The 22,785-nt window shown below is 41.9% G+C and overlaps 1 protein-coding gene across 1 annotated transcript in view; it reads right to left on the bottom strand.

The window, feature by feature from the left end:
- Positions 1 to 22,785, bottom strand: part of KNL1 (kinetochore scaffold 1) — a 47,459-nt gene that overhangs the window by 19,867 nt on the left and 4,807 nt on the right. The window contains exons 4-14 of the mRNA XM_066609903.1: positions 22,135 to 22,174; positions 20,844 to 20,903; positions 17,533 to 17,594; positions 16,288 to 16,334; positions 16,133 to 16,178; positions 14,240 to 14,277; positions 12,803 to 12,855; positions 8,402 to 12,172; positions 7,110 to 7,254; positions 307 to 374; positions 66 to 164 (exon numbers count right to left, since the gene is read on the bottom strand). Of these exons, the coding sequence (XP_066466000.1) occupies positions 66 to 164; positions 307 to 374; positions 7,110 to 7,254; positions 8,402 to 12,172; positions 12,803 to 12,855; positions 14,240 to 14,277; positions 16,133 to 16,178; positions 16,288 to 16,334; positions 17,533 to 17,594; positions 20,844 to 20,903; positions 22,135 to 22,174 (4,429 nt within the window). The remainder of the gene's footprint in view (positions 1 to 65; positions 165 to 306; positions 375 to 7,109; positions 7,255 to 8,401; positions 12,173 to 12,802; positions 12,856 to 14,239; positions 14,278 to 16,132; positions 16,179 to 16,287; positions 16,335 to 17,532; positions 17,595 to 20,843; positions 20,904 to 22,134; positions 22,175 to 22,785) is intronic.

Genomic DNA, 22,785 nt, shown 5'->3' with positions numbered 1-22,785 from the left:
AACAAATTACTGTAATACTTTACATGTATACTATGAAATTTAAATCTGTATGTTTATACACTTACATTGGGTGGAAGCTGGCTCTGGCGTAGCTTCTGTATCACAACATGGACTCGGAGAAGTGTGAAAAATTCTTGGACCGTGATAATGCCTTCTTGCAATTTCTGAAAATGAAATAAACAAATACTCCAAAAATAAGCTTACAAACTGTATTCAAGTGTTTAGATTAAAAATAAAATTAAAAAACACTATCAAATATACTTCTGCTAGAGATAGGAATTAAAGGGTTTTATGTTTCTTACTTACCTCCTGCAAATTTTGCTCACAGATACTGTCCATGAAAAGTGGAGCTTCCAATTCACTATTTTGTTGAACTAGGAAAAAAGGAGGTGTTGCTGAACAAAAAATGCATCTCAAGTATATACTGAGTACCCAAAACAGATAAATACTACATGAAATAACTTTAGTCAGTATTTGTCACAACTGAAGGGATTTTTTTTTCTTTGGGGGGCAGGGGCTTTGGATTCTCAGTTTTCAGTTGAAGTTCTGGTAACCTTGAGACCTTCATAACAAGGAGCAATGCCTAGACGAAATTGATTTCCTGTGCTCAACAGAATAGAAGTTCATAAAAGAGAGCAAATAGAGAAGTAACTCTCTCTAAAAAATTTAAGAACCTGAAATGTTAGGAACCTGAAGTCACTCAATATTTTGACAATTTATACAAAGTGTTTTGATCAAATTATCTGGGGGAAAGCCAACAGGATTTGAGGGGCATCTGGTTCGGGACTCCTTATCCCTAAGGGACGAGGACAGGGAGGTTAGAGAACAACAAGGTAAAGACAGAATAGGAGAACATAAGAACATAAGAACAGCCCCACTGGATCAGGCCATAGGCCCATCTAGTCCAGCTTCCTGTATCTCACAGCGGCCCACCAAATGCCCCAGAAAAGAGAAGAAATTGGGAATGGTAGCATGATGGGATGAGATATACAGTTTGGCACAATGAGAGGTTGCAGGTATAAAGGAGCCAATAAGCAGCCTATCCTGTGGCATTCCATGTTCAAATGCCCGAAGTCTCCGAGTGAAGATGGGGGAACTGGAAAGTTTGGTGACTAGAGAAAACTTTGATATAGTGGCATAACAGAAACCCAGTGGAATGTGGAGAATCAGTGGAATACCTTAATCCCGGGCTATAAACTCTACAGGAGGGATAGGGAGGGGCGTGTTGGTGGTGGGGTGACCATTTCTGTTAAGGAAGGGATAGAATCCAGCAAAGTAGAGATTGAAGGCAGATCCGACTCCACCATAGAATCTCTGTCGGTTAAATTACCAGGTCTGAGGAGCGATGTAATACTGGGGGCGTACTATTGTCCTCCAGACTGGAAACCAGAAGGGGCCTTGAAATGAGGAAACAGATCAGGGAGGTGTCAAGGAGGGACAGCGTTGTAATCATGGGGGATTTCAATTATCCTCATATCAACATGCTAAACGACTGTGCCTTAGAGCAGCTAGTCATGGAGCCCACCAGAGGACAGGTGACTCTGGATTTAATATTGTGTGGTACTCAGGACCTGGCAAGAGATGTCAGTGTTACGGAGCCATTGGGGAACAGTGACAATGCTGCGATCTGTTTTGACATGCATGTCGGGGGAAGAGTACCAGTCAAATCTGTCACAGAAATCCTTGACTTCCGAAGGGCAGACTTCCCTCAAATGAGGAGGCTGGTTAGAAGGAGGTTGAAAGGGAAGGAAAAAGGAGTCCAATCTTTCCAGAGTGCATGGAGGCTGCTTAAAACAACAGTAATAGATCCCCAGCAGAAATGTATACCACAAAGGAAGAAGGGCTCCACTAAGTCCAGGAGGGTGCCTGCATGGCAAACAAGCCAGGTTAGAGAGGCCGTAATGGGCAAGGAAGCTTCCTTCCGTAAACAGAAGTCTTGCCCTAATGAGGAGAATAAAAAGGAGCATAAACTGTGGCAAAAGAAATGTAAGAAGGTGATATGGGAGGCCAAGAGAGACTATGAGGTACGCAAGGCCAGCAACATTAAGGGGAATAATAAAAGCTTCTTCAAATATGTTAAAAGCAGGAAACCCGCCAGAGAAGCGGTTGGCCCTCTGGATGGTGAGGGAGGGAAAGGGGAGATAAAAGGAGAGATGGCAGAGAAATTAACGGTGCAATCCTAACCCGCGCTGGAGCAGGCAAGCCAGGAGGCTTGCGCTGCATCCAACGCAGGATTGCAGAGAGCAGTGGCTCAGCCACGAGCAAGGGGAAGTTCTTCCCCTTACCCTTGGGTAAGGGCTGCGCACCCCTATGGGTCTCCTCTGCGCACCCCTATGGGTCTCCGGAGGTGGCGCAGGTCCGAGGAGAGCGAAACGGCTTGAAGCCACTCCGCTCACCCTGGGGACGGGGCTTGGGATCTGGCATAACCTCCGGGTCCCAACCCCGCCCCCAGCTCCCCGCGCGCCCGCCCCCAGGCCTGACCTCCCCCGTCCAGTAACGCCCCCTCCTGCCCCCTACCTTTGTCGCTTATGTCGGCGCAGAAGCCTCCATCCGTGCTTCGGCGCATTTGAATGCGCCGATGCAGCTCCCACCTAAGGAGGTGCAAATGTGCTTTACGGCACGTTTGCGACCCTCTAGGGCCACCTATACCAGCATAACTGCCAGTTAGCATTGCGCCCCAAATGAATTCTTTGCATCTGTCCTCACGACAGAACACCTCTGGCAGAAACCGTTGCCCCTCCTGACCAAGGAATTAAGTCAGATAGAGGTTAAAAGTTGTTTCAGACCCAATTGACAAATTAAAGATCAATAAATCACCAGGCCCTGATGGCATCCACTCTAGAGTTACTAAGGAATTGAAGAATGAAGTTGCTGATCTCTTGACTAAAATATGCAACTTGTCCCTCAAAATGGCCACGGTGCCAGAGAATTGGAGGATAGCAAATGTCACACCGATCTTTAAAAAGGGAAGGAGGGGGGACCCAGGAAACTATAGGCCGGTCAGCCTAACATCTGTTCCGGGTAAGATGGTGGAATGCCTCATCAAAGATAGGTACATAGACAAACAAGCCTTGCTGAGGGAGAATCAGCATGGCTTTTGTAAGGGTAAGACTTGCCTCACAAACCTTTTAGAATTCTTTGAAAAGGTCAACAGGCATGTGGATGCGGGAGAACCCGTGGACATTATATATCTGAACTTTCAGAAGGCGTTCGACACGGTCCCTCATCAAAGGCTGCTGAGAAAACTCCACAATCAGGGAATTAGAGGGCAGGTCCGCTCATGGATTGGGAACTGGTTGAAGACCAGGAAACAGAGAGTGGGTGTCAATGGACAGTTTTCACAATGGAGAGGTGAAAAGTGATGTGCCCCAAGGATCTGTCCTGGGACCAGTGCTTTTCAACCTCTTCATAAATGACCTGGAGACAGGGTTGAGCAGCGAGGTGGCTTGCAGATGACACCAAGCTTTTCCAAGTGAAGAAGACCAGAAGTGATTGTGCGGAGCTTCAGAAGGATCTCTCCTTACTGGCAGAATGGGAATCAAGATTGCAGATGCCTGTCAGTGTAAATAAGTATAAAGTCATGCACATTGGGGTAAAAAATCAAAACTTCACATATAGGATTCTGAGCTGTCTGTGACAGATCAGGAGAGGGATCTTGGAGAGGGATCAGGAGAGGGATCTTGGGGTGGTGGTGGTGGTGGACAGCTCAATGAAAGTGTCAACCCAATGTTCAGCAGCAGTAAAGAAGGCCAATTCTATGCTTGGGAACATTAGAAAAGGTATTGAGAACAAAACGCTAATACTATAATGCCGTTGTACAAATCGATGGTAAGGCCACACCTGGAGTATTGTGTCCAGTTCTGGTCACCACATCTCAAAAAGGACATAGTGGAAATGGAAAAGGTGCAAAAGAGAGCGACTAAGGGCACAATCCTAACCCCTTATGTCAGTGCTTTCCAGCACTGGCATAGCAGTGCCAGTGGGGTATGTGCTGCATGCTAAAGTTGGGTGGCACTTACGGAGACCTCCTCAAAGTAAGGGAATGTTTGTTCCCTTACTTCAGAGCTGCATTGCCCTTATGTCAGTGCTGGAAAGCACTGACATAAGGGGTTAGGATTGCATCCTAAGATGATTAATGGGCTGGGGCACCTTCCTTATGAGGAAAGGCTACGGCATTTGGACCTCTTCAGCCTAGAAAAGAGGCGCCTGAGGGAGGACATGATTGAGACATACAAACTGATGCAGGGGATGGACAGAGTGGATAGAGAGATGTTCTTTACCCTCTCACACAACACCAGAACCAGGGGACATCCACTAAAATTGAGTGTTGGGAGAGTTAGGACAGACAAGTGAAAATATTCCTTTATTCAGCGTATAGCTGGTCTGTGGAACTCCTTGCCGCAGCATGTGGCGATGGCATCTGGCCTAGATGCCTTTAAAAGGGGATTGGACAAGTTTCTGGAGGAAAAATCCATTATGGGTTACAAGTAATGTAAAAGATCCAGAAAGATCCATCTGAAATGTTGTGCGGTTCTTGAAAGACAGAACCTTTCTTTGATTGTAAAAATCCCTACGGGGGTTTAGAACAGCCTGCCCATGTTGGTATTTGCAACCTTCAGTCTCGAAAGACTATGGTATCGCGCTCTGAAAGGTGGTTCTGGCACATTGTCTAGTGTGGCTGAAAAGGCCAATCCGGGAGTGACAATCCCTTCCACACCGGGAGCAAGTGCAGTCTGTCCCTGGTCTGTCTCCCTGGCTATGGGCCTTCCTTCTTTGCCTCTTAGCCTCAGACTGTTGGCAAAGTGTCTCTTCAAACTGGGAAAGGCCATGCTGCACAGCCTGCCTCCAAGCGGGCCGCTCAGAGGCCAGGGTTTCCCACTTGTTGAGGTCCATCCCTAAAGCCTTCAGATCCCTCTTGCAGATGTCCTTGTATCGCAGCTGTGGTCTACCTGTAGGGCGCTTTCCTTGCACAAGTTCTCCATAGAGGAGATCCTTTGGGATCCGGCCATCATCCATTCTCACGACATGACTGAGCCAACGCAGGCGTCTCTGTTTCAGCAGTGAATACATGCTAGGGATTCCAGCACGTTCCAGGACTGTGTTGTTTGGAACTTTGTCCTGCCAGGTGATGCTGAGGATGCGTCGGAGGCAGCGCATGTGGAAAGCGCTCAGTTTCCTCTCCTGTTGTGAGCGAAGAGTCCATGACTCGCTGCAGTACAGAAGTGTACTCAGGACGCAAGCTCTGTAGACCTGGATCTTGGTATGTTCCGTCAGCTTCTTGTTGGACCAGACTCTCTTTGTGAGTCTGGAAAACGTGGTAGCTGCTTTACCGATGCGCTTGTTTAGCTCGGTATCGAGAGAAAGAGTGTCGGAGATCGTTGAGCCAAGGTACACAAAGTCATGGACAACCTCCAGTTCATGCTCAGAGATTGTAATGCAGGGAGGTGAGTCCACATCCTGAACCATGACCTGTGTTTTCTTCAGGCTGATTGTCAGTCCAAAATCTTGGCAGGCCTTGCTAAAACGATCCATGAGCTGCTGGAGATCTTTGGCAGAGTGGGTAGTGACAGCTGCATCGTCGGCAAAGAGGAAGTCACGCAGACATTTCAGCTGGACTTTGGATTTTGCTCTCAGTCTGGAGAGGTTGAAGAGCTTTCCGTCTGATCTGGTCCGGAGATAGATACCTTCTGTTGCAGTTCCAAAGGCCTGCTTCAGCAGGACAGCGAAGAAAATCCCAAACAAGGTTGGTGCAAGAACACAGCCCTGCTTCACTCCGCTTCGGATGTCAAAAGGGTCTGATGTGGAGCCATCGAAGACAACAGTGCCCTTCATGTCCTTGTGGAAGGATCTGATGATGCTGAGGAGCCTGGGTGGACATCCGATCTTGGGGAGAATCTTGAAGAGGCTGTCTCTGCTGACCAGGTCGAAAGCCTTCGTGAGATCTATGAAGGCTATAAAGAGTGGCTGTCGTTGTTCCCTGCATTTCTCCTGCAGTTGTCTAAGGGAGAATACCATATCAGTGGTGGACCGGTTGGCTCGGAATCCACACTGCGATTCTGGATAGACGCTCTCTGCAAGTACCTGGAGCCTCTTTAGTGCAACTCGGGCAAACAGCTTTCCTACAACGCTAAGGAGAGAGATGCAGCGGTAGTTGTTGCATGGGTAGCCTGCCCATGTAAACCGCCTTGAATTAAAGTCCGAGGAGAAATCTGATGACCAAGAAAGGCAGTATATAAATACTTGTATTATTATTATTAATAATAATTCCCAGTTTGAAGAGACACTTGGCCAACAGTCTGAGGCTAAGAGGCAAAGAAGGAAGGCCCATAGCCAGGGAGACAGACCAGGGACAGACTGCACTTGCTCCCGGTGTGGAAGGGATTGTCACTCCCGGATTGGCCTTTTCAGCCACACTAGACGCTGTGCCAGAACCACCTTTCAGAGCGCGATACCATAGTCTTTCGAGACTGAAGGTTGCCAATACAATACATTATTATTATTATTACAAAGCAAGCCCTGAGTAGACTGAATGACAGGAGTGAAGAGAATAAGATAGACTGACCAACCAGCCAACATTTCTGGAGGATTATTTGTATTCATTTGCAGCTGAATTGCAATTGGTCAGTAATTACCTTCAGCCCTGAAATGGAAGGAGTAGTCCTCTATAGTCCACTGTGTCACTGAAGGAAAAACATCAGTCACATGCACAATATGATGAAGTCCCTTCATCTATTGGGTTTGTTTAATCCATAATAGATGAGGCAGGGTGGCGTAGTTGGCATTTGGTGGGCCTCTGTGAGATACAGGAAGCTGGACTAGATGAGCCTATGGCCTGATCTAGTGGGGCTGTTCTTATTTCCTAATGGTCTGGGAGGTGGACTTAGACCTGGAAGATCCAGGTTCAAATCCCCCTCAGTCACAAAGCTTCCTGGGTGACCTTGAACCCAGGAACCCACTTTCTCTCAGCCTCACCTACCTCACAGGGTTGTTGTGAGAACAAAAGGATGGGAGCAGCTGTGTCCACCGCCTGAGCTTTTTGGAGGAAGGACAGTATAAAAGTGTGAAAAATAAATAAATAATCAGGTTTGGGGGGAAAAACAACTTACTACTGAAGTCTGTATCTGCCTTAATTGAATCCAAAGAGCTGCTATTGCTGCTTTGTGTTCTTTCCAGATTTGTAGTTCTCGGGTCTTGGACATTTTTATCTTCATGAGCTTCTGCATCACTATGAGCTACCACTGTGCTAGAGAGAGGCTGAAATTAAAATAATTTTCAAGTCATAATAGGTCAGCAAAATAATTGGAGGTACATTTTCTGTGAATCACTATAAGAAGCAGTTTTTAAGTTTCTTTATGGCAGCCTAATACACAACCAGCCCTGTTAGTCTGTTTCCTGATTCCTTGCCCACGAGAGTTTATAATGGAATTTTTTCCCCCTCAAGTATAGCAAAAGATCAAATGCTACTATTCAATCTAAGATGTCAATAAAATAGTTGACTGGAAAAATCTTAAGCTTATGTGAACTGAACTATGTTCCTAATAAATACAAGTCATGTCTAAATTCAGCATCTATGTTGCCTCATACCCGATCTACTCCCAGGTAAGTGTGTATAAGGCTGCAGCCACAGAACACACAATCAAAGCCAGCCTACACAAAATCTAGTTTAACTGGGTGTGCACACTAATGTGTAAAAGATACCCAGATTATGGGCCTAAATCAGCTTGAAGCAATACGAGCATAAATGGAGCGCAGTGGGTTTACAATAGGTATACTGGGTGGTTAATTGTGCTCAGTAGAATAGAAACTCAGTCTCAAAATAAAAGCCAACTTAAAATGTTAAATAGGCTTTTTGTGATTATTTGTAAAATTGTTTTTTGTCCTGATTTCCTCAGTTCAGAAAACTGAAAAACTACTTTTTCCTTGAAGTAAAAAAAATAAATGGAAAAATGCGCAAGTAGCTAGCAAGAAAGCCTAAGGACAATATTATTTACATAAAACTAGTTTTTACTTCAGTCATATGAATATGTGAAGTTGACGAGTACCAAGTCAGAACACTGGTCTATTGCCTGCACTGACTGACAGCAGCATCTTGTGGTTTCAGACAAGGTTTCTCTTCCAGTCTTATCCAAAGATTTAACCTCAAGCACCAACAACACCCTTTTCTCAGAAAATCACTCTTATAATTGCTCTGCCAGGTAATTGAGCATTATTACCCCAATGCTGGGGGGGGGGAGGAAAGAGTATGCCAAGGATAGTATGCCGAGACTGAAAATGTGATCAGCCCCCTTTACGATAAAACCCATTAAATACATATTTCATTCACACTTTTAGTATATTCCAGAGAAGCTGATTAGACTTGAGAAAAGTGATCAAATGCTAAAAATAATGGAGTTACACCCACCTGTTTTGACTCTGCAGAATCATTCCAGCTCTCATCTACCTTGAATTTCTTTTCTTTCTGAAGTTCCTCATCCTCTTGATTCCAAGATCTCTTCTGCTTATTAGCTTCAACTATTTCAGACAGATAAGTAATGATCTCTTTCTCATTCTCCACACTACAGGGCTTTTCCAGCTCTTCACAATGTAGAGACTCACTAGAATCCATTTCCTCTGCACACGCAGGAGGTAATTCTTCATCTATGTAATGAGATGGACTCAAGTTTTGCGCAATTTCACCTGAGGGTTTCTTAATGAGGAAAGTGTTTTCTGAATCTTGAATTTCAGGCCTCTCTTCTGATCTGGCACAAATCTCTTCCACATTAGATATAGCAGACTTCCTTCTATTTGGCAGTTTAGGTGGGAAGATTCCCAGGGGCAATTTTGTCATTTGACAGTGATTTTGACTTATGCTATTTAAAGGTACACTGAAAGGAACATCCTCCATAATATTTCCATCATTAGAAGAATTACTGAATTCTTGGATATCTTCTTTCAACACTAAACCATCTTCTGGCTTTATCATCAGTCTGGGCAACTGCTCTCCAGGAATTGGTTCAATGTTCTGGGGCATTATAACTAGTTCTGACTTGTTCCCAATATCATTTAGCTTTGAACAATCATTGACAATAGCAGATAGTAGAGGCTTTTCTTCTAAAGGACAGTTCAACTTAGTTTGCCAGTCTTTTGTAACGCTGCCGTGTTCACAAGATGCAGTCTTGTAATTCTTTGTTTCTTTGTCAACCACCAGGACACTTTCTGTTCCTCCAGTGTAGTTACCTTCCTGCCTTAACTGAGACAACTTCCCTGAATCATTTTTCAAGCTCTCATTTTCAGTGGCCAACATGCATTTTTTCTCTGTGTTTAAATCAAGAGTCCTTTCCTCAGTAAATTTTGAATTTTGAGCTGGCATTTCTTCAGGCCACACTAAACTCTTTTTTTCACTATGGTACAGACCATTTGATGCAGTTTCATTTGAAAGATTATTATGATTGGATGTGTAGGATTCTATGGGAATTTTCAAAGATCTCCGTTGCTCTTGAACAATAGTTTGAGATACTGATGGCATTACATTAGCAGAACAAATTGATGGTTCAAATGTATCTTTGTCAACACCCAATTTTATTCCATAAGAATCAGCTGAAGTAGGAAGGACAGAGTTCAGTTGTTCCTGGGAAAGTAAGCAGCATTCATTCTTAACTGCATTTGTATGCATAAAGTCAATTCGGGTTGTATAGTTTTTAGTCATCACCTTATTTTCATCTAAAAATGGGAACTTTTCTCCCAGTTTCATGGAGTTTGGTATCAATTTCTCAGCATTAGATATATTGTTATTTGAACCATAAATAGCATCTTTTATTTTTAGCCCACAAGTAGAGGTTTGGATGTTATCCATGCTTTCCCTTGACATTTCTTGCTTCTTAGATCTCACCAGGTTCCCATTACCAATAGTATTAAATGGCAAATTTGTGATTTCTGCATTGTTTTGGAAAGATTCGAGTGCACCAAGCTTACAAAGAGAAAATGCAAATCTAGCTTGGCTGACTGGTTGATTATTCAGGTCTGTTTTGCTATCTGATGGCACTGAGTGGCTTTTAACAGTTTTCCTATTGTTCAACATAGCTTCAGACATTTGGTTTGAAGAGGATTCCCATTCAGCATGCTTTCCTGGTTTCACCAAATTCTTATGGATATTTCCTTTAGTATGACATTCTGCAATGTCCACATAATTCCAAACAGATGGCACAGGTGTTTTTTCACACTGGGGGACAATATCTTGGTTAAATGCCACTGTGTTGCTCCTGGTGATCTCCATTTCATTCTCAGCACTGAGAGAAAAGACAACAGTTTTATCCTTGGTTGAGCCAATGAAAGTTCTGCCACAAGCTTCGTTATCTAGCTTTTGTACTGCTCTGGCACAAATGTTTTCAGGAGACTGATTTATTATGCATGTTATGGGTTTAGTCTCCTCCATGTCGTTATAACATTGATAAATAGTTTTATTTACAGGCTGTAAGGAGGGTGTTTGTGGCACTTGCTCAAATTGCTGCATAATGTCATTGTTTACTGCCACCGTACAGCTCTTTGTAATTTCCATTTCATTGTCGTCATTCAGGGAAAATACAACAGTCTTATCACTGTCTAAACAAGCTGTACTTTTCTTACCAGTTCTCATTTCTTGCTGTGGCATATCCTGGAACTGAGCAGTCTTCAGATCATTTTCTATGAAGAATGTTGTGGGTTTAGTTATTTCCATGTCCTCGTAGTATACAGTTTTATCTGGAGGAATTAAGGCTATTGCATTGTCTGAAATCCTACTTTTTCCATTAGTCTTACTTTCTACTGATGTTATCTGATGAAATGACATAACTGAATTATACAAGGGGCGAAATGGATTCTTTGCTTGCTTTATATTACTCTTGGCAATATGACTGCTATTCAAGTCAATGTTTTTTGCAGAGAAGTCAGCTGATCTATCTCTTGACAATGAAGCAGGTAGAGAATTTTCCTTCTCATGAAAGGAGGATTCCCAAGTTCCAGAATTTAGTCTTGGATTTAACAGCCCTGCATTATCATAAGTAGACTTTTGATTTGAAGCAGCCATTTCATTGTAAGAGATGGAATATTGCATATTATTTTCACAAGAATTTGTAGAAGCTTGATTGTTTGTAATGTCCATGTCGTTCTCTTCAAAAACAGTTTTCTCCATTAGATTGGAGATATCATTTTTCTGTTTTCCAGGCATACCATAATGATTGCCAATGTGCTTGGAATTTTCACCCAAGATTAAACCTGTACAATTACCAGTCATTTCCATATCTGCATAGAACCTAGAGAAAACAGTTTTATCAACAGGGGAAGCAGGCACAGATGCAAAAGATCCAAAGGGCAAAGGCACTGTACTTTTTTCCTGATGAGAAGCAAGTGAGGCATTGCTACTAGTTACCATGACAGCCTGATTTTTAGCAATCCCTTCTTTATTGTTCACAGTACGCATACGTGGGTCCTGTTGAATATCGAGATGATAATTAGAAGTCTTCAATCCACCAGTCCTAAAAGTGCAACCTCTTCTGACACTTTCCTGCTGATTTGTCTTATTAAGAGAGCTAGTTTCACATGGCAAAATCCTTTCAGTGTTGGCAACAATTGTGTTCGTGCCTTGATTTTCATAAGTCAGAGTCACTTCCCCACATCCTAAGGGATGCCCAGTAAAAGGTACAGTGGCCTTCCTATTAGATATGCAGTACTCTTCAACAGTTCTATTTTCCTGTCTACAAAATACATCAACTGTGTTGTGTTTCTCTTTTTCTGAGTGAAAATATGCATTTTCCCCTGAAGAATACATGCTTCTTTCTGGAACCTCTGAAGAAACCAAAGGCCTGTCAGCAGTGGGCGCAGAAAGCAGTTTAGTTGACTTCAAGTTTTTCAAAAAGTCATCAACATTAATTTTACGTATGTTTTCGGTGTGTGTCTTCTGTTGAGATGTACAAGTCTCTTTCAGCTTTGTAGGGTTACTAAAGAAGCCAAACTCTTTTAGTTCTGAGGCTTCTTTCTTAGCTTTTAACTCATCTGAAAATATGAAATCTTCTTTCCCGGGCTTGTCCGTTTGAGACATTCCAGTCTCTTGAGTAATCATTATAGTGTGACCAGCGGTCATATCCATGTCATTTTCCTCTGAAAATATGAGTGTTCTGTCCATTTTGTTCCATGCTTGACCAGTGCTTGCGTGACGACACTATAAAAAAAAGTTGCATTTCTAAGTACTGTAATAAAGTATTACTTATATTTTACTTAGGTTTCAGTATATGAAACATCAACACCAATTTATCACATTTTCATATCTTCCAAAAATGGTTTATTTTTTGTCAGACTTCTGATTTCATAGCAGCAAGACTAGTACAGTACTGCAACAATCATATTTATATTGTTACATTAAAGTATGTACAGAGTATCCACTAGAAGGCAAGTGCTTGCCTGAAGGAGTTAACAAAAATCAACATGGGGGATAGAGGGAAGGGAGGGATATGGAGATACATCTGGGGAAGAATATGCATCAGTTTAGTTACACTTACTTAGGCTTAGTTTCACGAAGGGAGAATCTGCACTAGCGCAGATTCCTTACAAGGAATATAGGCTATAACTCATTTAAAAACTTCCAACATTACTTGAACTGCAGCAGAAGTCAATATGCAACTCAAAACTGGTTACACTACTTGTCTCATTTCATACTTTTAAATGAAATTTATATGAAAGATGTAGTATTTTTTAAAAAAACTTTTTCTGGTAGTCAAATCTTTACCAACATTATACTATATTGTACACAAATTGATATCTTAAATACAAAATACCTGAATGAAATTTTTACCTCAATTTCTTCCAAAGGCATTTGAATAGGGGCATGAAGTAAAGTGTTCATCCCTATTGGAAAGAAAAAGAAAGACAAGAGCTTTATTTCGTCAATACAGTACTATGAAGTTGGACCAGAAATGGTTTTCAAGGGAACTAATTCTTTCAAATCTCTCCTATAAACACATCTTTCCCATGAAGCCTCTGGCACAATCCCAGTCTCTACACATACGCCAACTGTAACAAAGTCTAAGTACATGTAATTGAAAAACCACCACAGATTTCTCCTGTTTACCATGCTTCAATTTTCTTTGTCCTCTGTTGTATCATATTGTGGGACCTGAATGGTGCTATACATGTTAATAACCACCAAACTGAAACTAGTGGCCTGCAGCCAAATAATAAGCTCAAATTAATATTCAGCTTCATCAGCACCATTGGTTTTGTTTCCTTCTTAAGATTCCCAAGTCACAATTCTAGAGTGATAACAGGCAGAAGTTCTATTGTGGAGTCTTTAGTCCTCGCAACTCTGACCCCTTTTAGTTCTTACCGCTGCATGATAGCTTCCTTCTGTCAATAGTACACAATATGAGATTTCAATCTCAGTCAAACTGATAATTCCCTTATCCCTTTTCATCACAGAAGCTGGGCTGGAACATCCTTTGTCACCAAACAACCTGGTCCAGACCTCAACTGCCACCATGTAATACAATATAAATAAACATATCTCTGATACAGTATAGATTTTAGCAGGTGTGATCTGGTGGTTGAGTAGAAGGCTGTGCAAAGAATGCTAAGCAGGACTGGTCCTGGTTGAATTTTGGATGGGAGACTGAAATTTGATAAAGTGATAAGACAACAAAGCCAGGGCAAGTCGCTGTTTACAGTTTGGTCGACCTGAAACTGCTCCCACTTGCAACTCAGAAGGCATACCCAGATGCAACGGCCACACCAAGGATTCCATCTGGAATAGAAGGCTTCTACAAGCTGCACGTAGAACAATTATTGTGAAATCTCTTTTGTACTCTTCTATGGAGCTGTGTAAGCCGCCGTTACTGCATGGGAAAGGCGGGATATAATTTTCTCAAATACGAGCTTGTAAATACCCCAGCAACAGTATTCTCAAGTGGAACACATGCTAACTGCTAACCCTTGCTAACTGGGCAAAGAGGCACCTTTCAAAGTGCCTGTCCCTCTTATATTTAGCAGGGAAAGAACAAATGTCTCTCTTTGTCCCAGCATGGCATCTTTTCCAGTGACTGTTGCATGTTCTGTATTTTCTTTCTTTCTAGATTGTTAGCCTTTTCGAGACAGGAAACCATTTACTGATTTATTTTATTACATAAACCAGTTTGTGAACTACTCTTGTTGAAAACAAAAGTTGTCAATCTGATCCAACAACTATCAAAAAATCTTTAGATATTTAAAGGTCTTAGACTGTTGCTTTTATACTTACCAGTGATCTCACACGGAACAATTTTCAGGTCTTCATTTCTTAAATTAAAAAAAATTGCTATTTATAGATTAAAGATAACGTCAGTAGCAAAATAGGAAGTGAATAAGCAGCATTAATGGACAGTTACATTGCTGGAATTAGACTACTACTCCAACAAAACCCACAGTGTCAACAACTGAAGAAATACTAGGATGGATCCAAACTTATTGTTGTGCTTGTGAAAGGAAGGACCTTCAAGCACAGAAGCAGGTTTGTATCCAACCCATAGTGAAGAATGTTGCCACATCTGAAAGTGATCTACAAGTGAAATAAAACTCCGAGCAGTGAATTTTCCCTCTAATCTCAAAAAATAAAAAAGGAACTTCCTATGCAACAGACCCTTATATTCAGCCAGTAATTCCCATATTCTGTACAGGAGAACACCATGGTAATGAAAAAAAAACTGCAGGATCTTTTAAGCCAGAAGTCAGCAATCTACAGCCCACTGGCTAGATTCAGTCTACCATCCAAAGTCACCCAGCTCACAATCTCGAGACTGTCACCTACCAACAAGTGACGCATTTACCCAGGAAGCAGTGGCAGCAATGGGACTCCACATGGCTCAGCAAGTGGTTCTGCCATTGCCTGTCTGGCATGCATAACATAAAATAACTTCATTTTATATGTGTTTCTATTCCTTTTTATATATTTCCTGTATTGTGGATTTTTAAAAAAGCATTTTGGTCTATTTACCTTGGTTGGGAACAGGCTTGAAACTCAACAGCAAAATCCTATCCAACTTTACAGAGGTGGTGCAGCCATGCCAATGGGGTATCCACTGCATCAGGTAGTCGGGGGGGGGGAGGAGGCATGGAGGCTTCCACCAGGTAAGGCAATGTTTGTTCCCTCTCCTCAGGGCTGCACTGGCACTGAAAAGTTGGATAGGATTGGGCCCTTTGTCATTTAGAGCTGGGATGCAAATTACAGAAAGCTTTGCTGGGGGGGGGGGAGAACGGGACTACAGGAAATGCAAATTGTCTTTGGAACAGCTAGGATTAGCCAAACTTGTTCAGCTGGTTTCAAAAGGATAGACAGAGGCTGTGTTCTTTTTTTTAACCAAGGAAAATGCAGAACTGATGTTTCCAGTATGCTGCTAGCATGCTTCCAGCACAGTTGTTTAAAAATGATGTCTCCTCATTGAAATCAATTGTATGGAGGTTGCCATGTTGTTTCTGTACATTCTGCATACTGGTGGCCACCATGTTTTTGACAGGTTCCTCCATTCTTTAGGTAGGAAAATAGGCAAAAGTGACACATGCATAGTGGCGGCCATCTTTTCTAGCCCCAACCTCACTTGGGGAAATTCTAGTATGGCTAGCACACTGGAACCTAAAAAAAGAAAGCGACCGGAGCGTGCTGGAACAAAAAAAAAAGTTCTCTAGCATTTCTAGAGCTAGAAGTTAAAAAAAAAAAAAAAGTAAGCAGCCGGAGTGTCCAGGCAACTAGCACTCCTTCAAAAGAACAGATAACATCATCACAGCCAAATGATAAAACTCCCAAGCTGAAAGAAGTCTATGCTTCTGTTCCAACAGCCTGAGAATCTTACTTTGTGAGCTCCTGGAAGGAGAACCCCCTCCACTGGATGTGACTGTAAGGAGTTGATGAGTTCTGTACCCAGGCACAATCAGATAGAGAACTGTTATTAGGCAGAAAATCACTAGTATTTTATGTGGGTTTAGAGTTTGTCTCTCCTAAGCCATGCTACAGCGTTTCTAAAGCTTGTTCAAAAATTCCTGGTTAGCTGCAGAGCTAAAGCACATGCCTGAAATTCCACAGTCAACATTAACAGAAAGTCTGGTTGGACCAATTTAAACTGAAACAGTTATTCAAATAGGCAATTAATTCTTAACTTACGTATTAAGTGCAGCTTGATCCCTGGCTTCTACTGTTCTTTCTAAAACTGAAAAATCCAAAAAAATGCCAGCTTTATGGCATGCATATGGGACAAGAGCAGTTCAAATACTAAAGCTTCTCCTATCTTTGGTCAGCTAAGAACATTAACTTCTCACCTGCATGGTCCAATTCCAAAATAGTTTGAGGATCCAATGGGTAGAACCTTAGGAAAAAACACACACATATATATAGAACAGCAATGTTACTAACTGAAAAAAATCTGTTGTAAAGCAATAATGAAAATTTCATCCATCATAGCCCAGCATCTAAAGAACTCCATGCACATTGCTCAATACTTCTATATGATAAAGACACACCCCTGTCCCTCAATATCTTATTCAAATAGTGGGTTTACATTCATTATTGATATGACAAACTAATAAAAGTTAAAGCAATAACTAAACAAGCAGTACAAAACACTTAGCAATTTCACAGATTTACAGCATTCTTAACCCTCATCAGGCTGTCAAAAAACACAAGTTGTAAGGAAATTAGTCCTACCATCCAAATGCACAAAAACTACTATCGCAGAATAATAACTTCCACTAAGCACATATTTAATTTTCCTTACAAGCAGCTAGAATCTTATTTCAGATATGAGACCATCAGTGAGATGGAGTGGAAAATTTTTTCCAAAAAGTAGAATATAACCACTTCCATTTAACTTTTGTCACAATAGCATGTATCCTTGATTTTGCATAAATGGATGATTTCCATTTCTGTGCAATTGTGTGGGCATGCTTCACCAATCCACCTGTCCCCTCAGCACATTTCCTATGCCTAATATCAGACTTTTTGCACTTGTTAGCATGTTCTCCACTACAATTCTCAGGAATGGATTTTTGTGGACTACAGAGGGCTGCTGTGAGGAAAGAGTATGGCGAAGCTCCCCTGCTGGGAACATCCTTCCGCCTCCATGTCTTGGCATATAATCAAATATTTAAAAGGTGTTGGTAAATAGGGGTTTCAGCAATATTCATCTCTATTAACTGAACTGATAAAGAAAGATGAATAATGCAGTCTTTTTCCACATTGCAGCACTCAATGGTAGTGGCTCTCATCTTTTGACCCAGACCCAGAGCTACACATTCTGAGTCTAGAAGGGAGGAAAAAACACAGCCTGAGTAGAATCTCTTATAATAGTTAGAGTGAGCAGGTTCACCTCTAGTTCTGCAAGAGAACAAGAAAAATTTGGCTTGTTACATAATGGAGCACCACAACAGCTCTTGCATTGTGAAGTTCAATATAATTATTCATAATTTGATACATGTATTCAAAATGTACACCAATTTAAATTTGTTGCCCAAAGCATTCTGTACAAACAAGCCTTTATTAACATACACTTAGAAAACCAAACTCACCTTATCGTATCTGCAAAACTGACACGCCTGGAGTTTCTCTGAGGTTTCTCAACTTTGCAGTCCTGAACACAGAAATGAAATTCACAGGCAACAAATATGAATATTTCCAACTAAGCATGTCTAATATGACAATAATATAAAACAGATGCCAAGTATCAAAAACTCCAAGTTCTCCTTAGCCAGGTCTAACAGCAATATTACAGTAAATCCTCATTAAATGCTGACTCTGATCCAGAAGATTTGTTTATCCACTTCTATAAAAGTGTAACCTTTATCACCCACACGATATCTTCATGCCCATGCACCTTTGTCCTTGTGCCTCAAATCCCCAGTGATAAGAAGATTCTCACTAAGGACCACAAGAAGACTTTACTTGCATTCTTCCAAGAGACGACAACCTGGCAGAAGCCTTTGCTAGGAGTACTTGCCCTTGAAATTCATATTAAATATCTGGGAGGAGAGATGCCAGTTTAGAACACCAGTGGCTCATAGCTATGGCAACCAGGAAGGGTGGATGTACAAAGAGGTCACTTGAAGCCCAGCTCCCCTTTTTAAAGGAGTTGACCTTCTCTTAAAACTTGAAGTCTCCATCACCAGCCCATAGAGAGGCAAGAACCTCTCCCTTGGTTCTTTTATTTTAGGAGCAGCCAAGATTGAGAGGTTCACAAAATTACAATGCCCCCCTATCACCATCACTGTCCATTCAAGGTAATATTCAGGGTCATAAAGTTCATTTAGTGTATTTTAAAGTATCCTCAGAGTATTAACACTGAAAAAAGAACTTTTATAAAGAGACAGCTCTATATCAGTGGTACCTGAACATATATGAACAGTAACAATTCTATATGTTTGATCATACTAGATTAGCGGTTCCCAAAGTGGTGGGTCACAACCCACCACAGGAACTGAAAACAGGGCATTCCCCCTTAAGGGGAGTGGCCCTGCTCTGATGGCAGTGATCACAGCTCCATCACTACCAGGGGGCTTGTTTTTCACCTGAGGAGAAGAGCTGACCTCCAGCAGCCCCCTCCAATGTCCTCCTTGGCTGTGTAAACAGCCCTTATCTCTGATCAGCAGTTACTTCAATTTTGGCCTCAAAAATCAGAGGAACTGCTGATCAGAGATAAGGGCTGTTTACACATCCATGGAAGACATTGGAGGGGGCTGCATTTTTTTTCAACATCTTAAGTGAAAATAGAACTGTATTGCAAAACAAAGAGCTGCCCAAATAAATTTTCAGTTCTGTTATCCAAGAACCCCATCTCCTCCCCAAAAGCATACTCTTTGTGATAAAGAATTCAGGTACATCATAGTTTAAGAAAGCGTGCCTGATACGGAATTCAAGAGACAAGTAGTAAACAAGTAGTAAACTCCTAACCGAGGAGTTAAGTCAGATAGAGGTTAAAAGAGAAGATGTTTCAGACCTCATTGATAAATTAAAGATCAATAAGTCACCGGGCCCTGATGGCATCCACCCAAGGGTTATTAAGGAATTGAAGAATGAAGGTCGCCGCATCTCAAAAAAGACATAGTGGAAATGGAAAAGGTGCAAAAGAGAGCGACTAAGATGATTACGGGGCTGGGGCACCTTCCTTATGAGGAAAGGCTACGGCGTTTGGGCCTCTTCAGCCTAGAAAAGAGACGCTTGAGGGGGGACATGATTGAGACATACAAAATTATGCAGGGAATGGACAGAGTGGATAGGGAGATGCTCTTTACACTCTCACATAATACCAGAACCAGGGGACATCCACTAAAATTGAGTGTTGGGCGGGTTAGGACAGACAAAAGAAAATATTTCTTTACTCAGCGTGTGGTCGGTCTGTGGAACTCCTTGCCACAGGATGTGGTGCTGGCGTCTAGCCTAGACGCCTTTAAAAGGGGATTGGACAAGTTTCTGGAGGAAAAATCCATTATGGGGTACAAGCCATGATGTGTATGCGCAACCTCCTGATTTTCGGAATGGGTTAAGTCAGAATGCCAGATGTAGGGGAGAGCACCAGGATGAGGTCTCTTGTTATCTGGTGTGCTCCCTGGGGCATTTGGTGGGCCGCTGTGAGATACAGGAAGTTGGACTAGATGGGCCTATGGCCTGATCCAGTGGGGCTGTTCTTATGTTCTTAAACTTGAACAAACTTTGTAGAAAAAGATCCCTAAAATGTTGCAACTTGACTGCAAACACAAGCGCATGAATAAATTACAGGTGCAGCCTATTTATCCACAGATTTTTTATCTGCAGATTTGTCTCAAGGCAAATGAGGTGGGGGTACTGAAAGTCACACACATCTTTGCCTCCTCTGCCCTGCTGTCTCGTTCCAGTGCTGTCTCCTTCCAGGCAGCCTAAAACACTGCAAAAAGGCTCAACCAGGCAGGGAATAGCCCTGGAGCCATGGAAGAGGTTCTTCTTGTGAAGGAACAGTAACATTCCTGGAGCCCCTGAGCCAGGCTGAAGAGGGGGGCGGAAAACCCTGTGTAACCAGAATAGGTGCAGCAAGGTGGAGCTTGACTGGAATGGGGCTTACTTCTGAGTAGAAACGCATAGGGCTGGACTCTTAAAAGCTCAGCATTCCAACTGTGAAAGAAGCTGGATAGCTGGCAACGGGGAGGGCTCAGGAGGGGGAGGAGAGAGGATTGCTTTAAAAAACCCAGGGAGTGTTCGCTGAATTCACCCCCCCCCCCCCCCGATGATGCAGGCTCTCCTGCTCCAGCAAGCCTTCCCAAGCAAGCCTTGGGAAGACAGGTGAGGGTGAGCAGAGAGCCAGACTACAAGTCCCAGAATGCTCTGGGGCAGAGGCTTCCATGATGGCAATGGCCAGGGAGGTGGCAGCAGCAAAGAGGAGGAGAACCTACAGCGCTGTTGGGAGGCCGCCTGGGACACAGAGGACACAGGCTTCCCAAGCAAGCTCACCATTCCAACTGTGAAAGAAGCAGGACAGCTGGCAACAGGAGGGCTGAGTACAGAGCGGAGGGGAGGGGATTGATAACAGCTGCCTTAGTTTCCTTCCATCCAGAAGTCTCAGGCTGCAGCGTGTTTGCGTAACTCTATGAAATTTAGCAGAACGTGTTTTTTGTTAATCGCGCTGAGTCACGGAACGGAACTAACGCGGATAAATAAGCTCCATCTGTATATTTATAAGCAAGTAAATTCCAATAATTCCAGTTGGGACTGATTCCATGCAAGTGCACCAACAAGTTATTTACCTTCTTATACAATAACCATTATAAAACATTTAACCAGATTGCAGGCACTGCTACAACCGGGAAATAGATCTCATTAATAAAATACCACAAAGTAAAGGTTTAATGCCTACCTGAATTAATTCATTCTCATTCCCTACATCCCGAAGAGGAGTTCGGGGAGCTTTTAAAATCTAAAAGGAAATTACACGTAGTTGAGAACATAGTTTCTGTAGCACCAAGAAGAAAAGTTAATCTTTTAAAAATAATCATTATGTTTTAATAACACACACTTGCATCAAAATCTACAGTTTTAGCTCCACATGCTTAAAGGCTTTGTTGTTCCTTCTCCTCCACTCCCTTCATATCACACCACTTTTGAAAACCTGAAGGAGTTTCAAAATCAAGTTTCTGATACAATTTCTGCTGCTCAAAGTGGTTAAAAATAGGCAGGCATGCACCTTGCGACTATGAGTCAAGATATTAATTCACATGCTACCACTATAATTATCTATAACCAAGAATGATAACCTGAGTATTTTAAATCAAAAGCAGATTTAAACTCACTAGCTGAGAGGAATCAGAATGTGCCCGAGTTGAATTAAAACAAAATACATATGTTCGCTATGGCTGTGATCCAAAGACACAATTTGTGTGGACGGAAATGAACCCTGCCTGCTATACTGATGCTTTCATTCAGATGACAAATCAAGACACTTTTAAAACCAAACAATGGTTCGCTTTAATTGTGGAATTGTGGAATTGCAATAGCAAAAAGTAGGAATATATCATTCAAACAGTTGAATTCCCTGCCACAAGATGCAGTGCCAATAGATTAGATTGCTTTAGGACAGTATTTCTCAGTGTGTGCTCCTCAGAGCCCTGGGGATTCCTGAGACCACTGTCAGAAGTGGGAAGGACACTGGAGATCCAAAAGTTTGAGAACTGCCTTAGGGGAACATTATCATTAGTTATGACAGCTATATAATTTTTGAGCCACCTCAAAGGCATTTATGTGAAAAGACAATATACGTGGAAAAATATAGAAACTTCAGATTCAGAGGCAGTTTGCCACTGAATAACAGCTGCAGAAAAGCAACAGCAGGGCAGGACTGTTTCATTTACACCCTGGTTGTTGACTTCCTGAAAGCATCTGGATGGCCACTGCAAAAAACTAGATACTGTACGACATGAAGCTTTGGTCTAATCCAGCAAGGCTCTTCTTACATAATTCCAGAAAAAAGGTTGAGAACTCTTCCTTTACTTGTGTACAAATGGCAAAGTTGGATAATGACGTGTTTTGCAGAATCAGCAGATTCTGCAAAAAGTTTCTCTCAATCTTTATTTTAAACTATATCAAGTATCTGCCTGCACAAGAGAGAAAAAATGCAAAATATTGTACATTTATTCTCAAGTTTCACTTACTGAAGAAATTCTTCTTTTAATTGTACAGTCCGTGAAGTCACTAAAAAAGCAAAAAGGAGAACTCATTGTGCAAGTCAAACAACCCAATTCTTCCTTCTCCTCACTATAAACTATTTAAGAATATTATATCCTTTCTTCTACTGTATCTCTTTCAGATTGTGAGTCTTCAGGACAAGGACCTGTTTTTTCACACTATGTAAAGTGCCATGCACATGTACAGCACTATATAAATATTATATACTACTTTACAACATCAATAAATGTTCTCAAAATCAGTTAACTAGCAAAAGAATGAGGAAATGGTTTGCTGTACCAATGGAAAAAAAACAAGGAAGACATTACCAAAAGCCACTGGGGGAATGCTATGCTGACATGAATAATGATAGAGATTATCCCCTTACTAAACAAAAGAGCCATCACTTTAAAAGATGCCTCTTCAGCCAACTAGCAGGAAATAAAAATGTTACTGTGAAAAACAATCAGTATTTTGAAATTATAAATAAATACAATTTGTTCTGCAAGAACTCTTTTGATCCTAACCAGTTTTTAATCAGCCTATGCAGAACACACACATTTAGTAATAAAGTCAAAGTTTTCTTACTATGGCTTTAAATCAGTAATTTTCAACATTTTCATCTCATGGCACACTGA

Source organism: Tiliqua scincoides, chromosome 1, assembly GCF_035046505.1.
Source record: "Tiliqua scincoides isolate rTilSci1 chromosome 1, rTilSci1.hap2, whole genome shotgun sequence".
NCBI lineage: Eukaryota > Metazoa > Chordata > Lepidosauria > Squamata > Scincidae > Tiliqua > Tiliqua scincoides.
The sequence above is the reverse complement of the archived record's forward strand: the minus strand, read 5'-3'. Positions and strand labels throughout refer to the sequence as shown.